General features: G+C 34.2%; 1 protein-coding gene across 1 annotated transcript; it reads right to left on the minus strand.

The window, feature by feature from the left end:
• Window positions 1–6: 6 nt before the first annotated feature.
• LOC111388050 (probable N-acetyltransferase san) lies at window positions 7–4,489 on the minus strand. Its single transcript, XM_023012712.1, has 3 exons — window positions 4,341–4,489; window positions 4,040–4,221; window positions 7–145 (listed from the first exon to the last, which is right to left on the minus strand). Exons 2-3 carry the CDS (start codon window positions 4,194–4,196, stop codon window positions 15–17), a joined length of 288 nt encoding a protein of 95 aa, XP_022868480.1. The 5' UTR covers window positions 4,197–4,221; window positions 4,341–4,489; the 3' UTR covers window positions 7–14.
• Window positions 4,490–4,642: the final 153 nt, after the last annotated feature.

The following is a 4,642-nucleotide window of genomic DNA, read 5'->3' on the forward strand; positions in this document are numbered from 1 at the left end:
CTAAGGCTAGCTGATTACTTACCAATACCTATCCCACGATAAGGTGCCAAGACGCCTAATGTCATTATGTATACACAAATACCACCACCTTCCTTCTTCTCAAGACGGCACGCAATCGATCCAACACAAATGTCACTGTAATATGCTGGAAAAACAAAAGATAACCAAATTTAAAGATATCTTGGTAACATCTGAGTGGACAATGAGAATAACATGAGGTAGATGGTTTTCACATATATTTGGTGACTTTTTTATAAATTGATTAATTTAGAAAAAATAAAGAGCGCCATACAGAAAACTGAGAAACATGATCATTAATATTTAGTCAAAGGAGGAACTAGTAACATGTGGGATTTTAAGACCTATAGTTACTTCTGAGATGTTTTTAATTTGGTTCATGCAAATAGTCTTAGTGTGTTATGCCATTCAATCTGCGTCGTGCTTTCAGAAGAATCATTCAAATGCATTCTAGTAGTTGACGGAGTATTATGATAATTGATAAAGGGAGCTATATAGCATGTTCTCCATAAAGTCATTCTTAAGTCAGAAGAGTTGTATAAGGTTGTTAGGGTTTGGTAATCTCATATACCTTGAACACGAGTCACCAGCAGATAAGAGTTAAAACTAAAAGGCAGAAAGATGAAAAGAGGCATGTTAATATCACTGACAAGTAGAAGACACAAATTCAAGCTATGCTCAACAATTTGAAGGACACGAATTGCAAGTTAAACGGCAATATGACAGCGGTTTAAAATTGAATTAATTAGACTTAATTGAAAATTATATGAGTAGGCAATTCACATCCACCACATCAACTGCTGATATCATTGTTATCTCCAACTTTCCTCACCATGTGGTTATTCTTTTCCTGTGTCCATCAGCCTTCTCTTCTATACGCACAGAACATTTTCACCACCACATAATTTAACTGATTAAATTTAGTCAAAACATTGAGCTTTATTGTTTCTAAATCAGTATGCGGTGGATAACAATTAGATTTAAGTCATAACTTTTTGCCATTCTTTTAATTTTATATCTACTGCTATAATCCCAAGGTACCTTAAAAAGTTTAGACCCTTAGTTTGTAGCTTTCAGGTACACATCTCAATATTTTGTTCAAATAATAACAGCAATTGTTTCCTTGGTTTCACCATTATGGTCCCATATTTCAAAGTCAATAATTTAAGCATCATTAGCCTGAAGTCAGTTATTTAATCCTAAAACCTGGACGCAAAAAGCTTTGTCCGTGATTCAACCAACCAGATGCCAAGGCCATTTCACAGTGCAGGTGGAAACAATTATTCTAAGTTTATGTTACAGCAATTGCCTTAGTAATAAGTCATACTGCACCATCTTGAGGATCATTCTTTTTACTCATTTTGGTGTGGGGATTTTGAATGCCAATCGAAAGAGTATCTACGTAGCCAACCATAAAATAATATGAGATGAAGCTGAAATTTGTTCAAGAGCACATTAGTTTAATTTCCTCTTTTTAATTATTTTTGTCACATGGATGAAATATCAGCCCAATAAGCCACTGTTTGAGCTCCATTATAATTAAATTTTTTGGGGAAAATCTATTTTGTAATAGTGATTTTTTGAAGAATGTGTAGTTAAAAAGAAACAAAATGTTTTGATTTTACGTATAATATTATTTTATTAAAAAATGTGTGGTTGAAAAGAAGAGAAAGAAAAAATGAATTTTAGCCCCAGTTTGGCTCCCATTATTTCAAATTATAACGGATGTAATAGTATTGTTTTCAAAAATGACGTGTTGAAAAAGAAGGAAAAGTCTTCCGTTTACGTTTAATATTGTTTTATGGATGATTGTGGTTAAAAATAAGAAAGAGAAAAATGAAATTTAATTTAATGGGGGGCCAAACAGGGGCTTAGAATTAATGGAGCCTAAATAGGGGCTAAGTAACACCACTTGAGTATAAGTAAGATACTACCTTCACAATCCCCAAACCCTAAAACCTAAACAACCCTAAAGCCACACGAAATGCTGAGATGCTGTAGGCAGTGAAGTTTAAACATAAATAGATACTCCTTTGCTGAGTTGACGGGCAATCGCTAAATTAATTAATAGAAGCACCTATAGGTTTTCAACTATCTTCGTAGCAGACTATGGATAGTTTTAATATACCAAGGTACATAGAGATTTGGAGCTAGTAAGTAATAAACCACTATTTTCGAACTATATTACCCTGAACTAACCATATGATGATGGTTTTATACATTTGGCCAAGCTAAAGATTTTCGTCCCTTATTCCCATGAAACCAAAATCCACACAAGCATAGAAGGGCATATATCTTGACAATGTGCCACCTATTGCACTATGGTTTCGATTATGTTGATGCACCATGTCTCTATAGCTAAACTTAATGAGAGGGAGTACTCTGGACAAATTCACTTGATGATTTCCTAATGGAAAACTTGGTCAAATATGTAACTTTTGTGCTGTGAAGGGGTCTACCCACAATGTGCTACACTTTATAATCAACCTTCTTCTTGTCCCTACTCAGCAAAAAGAAGTTAGCCCAATAAATGGCAGATATAGCTCTTTACAGTAGCAAATTGTTCAGCATGGAAGTTGATTGGAAGCAGTAAACTTTGTTAGTTAGAATAACAACTAGCATCAGTCATAAAAGAAAATCTTTGCAATGAACTAAAACCTTGATAACACAAGAAAGCACAAGCATAAACCAGAAAACTTTGAAGGTTCTGAACATCCAAGCAAAATCAAGAAGAAAAGGTCAAACATAAACCCACCAATTCTTTTCCACAGAAAGATTAACATAATGAAAAGTTTATATTCAAGCAACAAGAACTGAATAGTTGATTAGAAACCCAACAGATAAAACTAAACTGAATAAGATCCAAGTCACATCTAATATGGATGTTAAACCCTTAATAGCATTTAGGTAATCAGCAATAAACAGTTTCAAGGACAAAATGAGAATTAGCTATTTATCAAAGAAAAACACTGACTAGAAATCTGATAAAGTGGAGGATAAGAAAAGGAAACACCTATGCTTCTGACCAAGAAACGATTATATGTCCTCAAAAACACTCCAGGTGAAGACGTGAAGTAACAAGTTTGTATACGTGAAAAAGAAAGCACCAACTAGTTGAACTAGTTTGTAACAATGACAAACCCAGATGTAGAATTGGATTNCCACTGAAATTTAAAATGTTACTTTTTGTTTACTGAACTTTGCTATATGTTACTACTTGCTCACCGAAATTTAAAAAGTTACTCGTTGCTCATCCAAATTTAAATAAAATTACTCATCAATCCCTCATATCATTTCAACAATATTACCTATAGCAAAGTTCAATGAGCAACAAGCAAATTTGTTCAAATTTAGATCAGCAATGGGTAATCTTTTAAATTTCGGTGAGCAAGTAATAACTTATAGCAATGTTTAGTGAGCAATGAATATTTTTTATTAGTAAGCAAGTTGTAACCCATAGCAAACTTTAGTGATCATTGATTAAATTAACTCATAGATTATTTAGAGATTTTTGTTGTGCTTGCATGTTACCAATATAAAGTAAATGTACTTATTGATGTTTAATGGAAATTTTCCATTAAACAGGTTTTGAGGCTCATTTTGATATGTAATCTAATTTATCCTCTCTCATTCTTTTTGTTTAATCCAATTCTACATCTACGTTTGGCATTGGTACCAACTAATTCAGCTAGTTGTTGCTTTCTTTTTCAATAATCCCCAACCAAAAGCAAAAAAAATATCACCATATTTTCCTATTTATGCGCTCAAGATCCTTTAGAGGACCCAGACAAGAGCGTTATAAGTGCGGTTTCTATTCCAATAGCTAGTATTACGGCAAAACAAGATATGCCCAGTTAATTAAATTGATTAAATAATATATATCTCCAGCAATATGACATCAAATCCTGAAAAACATAAGGAAAAAAATCACAAATCATTTGTCCCAACTTTCAAAAAATACAAAACAAGAAAAACACAATTAACAAAATGGAGAAAAAAAGATTAAGAAGTTAAATCTGACCTAATTTGGTAAAGTCACCGGAAGCGAGAGCATCGGCATAGTACTTATCATTGTACCGGACAGGGAAAAGGGCAGTGTTAAGCTTTTTCAACTGCATCAAATTCTTGTCCCTCAAACCGTCCAGTGATATCGACACATGCCTTCCTCCTACCCCCATTGTATGTATCTATATATACCTATATCTATATGCATATACACAAAATTTGGAAAATCATTAGATTTATTCCAAAATACAATGAATGTGAAAATGTGTCGGTGGAGAGAGATTAAATTGAAGAGATTACTAAGCTAAGAAAAAAACCTGGGAATTTTGACGGTATTTGCCTTCTGGGCTTTGGAAGATGAATGGAAATTTAGCAGAGCTGCAGTATAGTTTGCGTGGGTATGCACCCGACGGCGTTTGAGCGCACGGCTTTTACAGGCGTCTAGGATAATACGAGTTTGTTCTTTAATTACTCAGTGGCAAAGGTATAAAATTGGCTCATCGACTCAGGGTTTGACCCGAAAAAATTTGATTCAGCCCAACTCGTGGCTCGAAGGAACAAGCCCATGCTCAGGTCGAGCCTGAGCCAGCCGTGTGACTTGTCGTTGCAGGCCGAGCCT

This window comes from Olea europaea, unplaced genomic scaffold (genome assembly GCF_002742605.1).
Source record: "Olea europaea var. sylvestris unplaced genomic scaffold, O_europaea_v1 scaffold4489, whole genome shotgun sequence".
Classification (NCBI taxonomy): Eukaryota; Viridiplantae; Streptophyta; class Magnoliopsida; order Lamiales; family Oleaceae; genus Olea; species Olea europaea.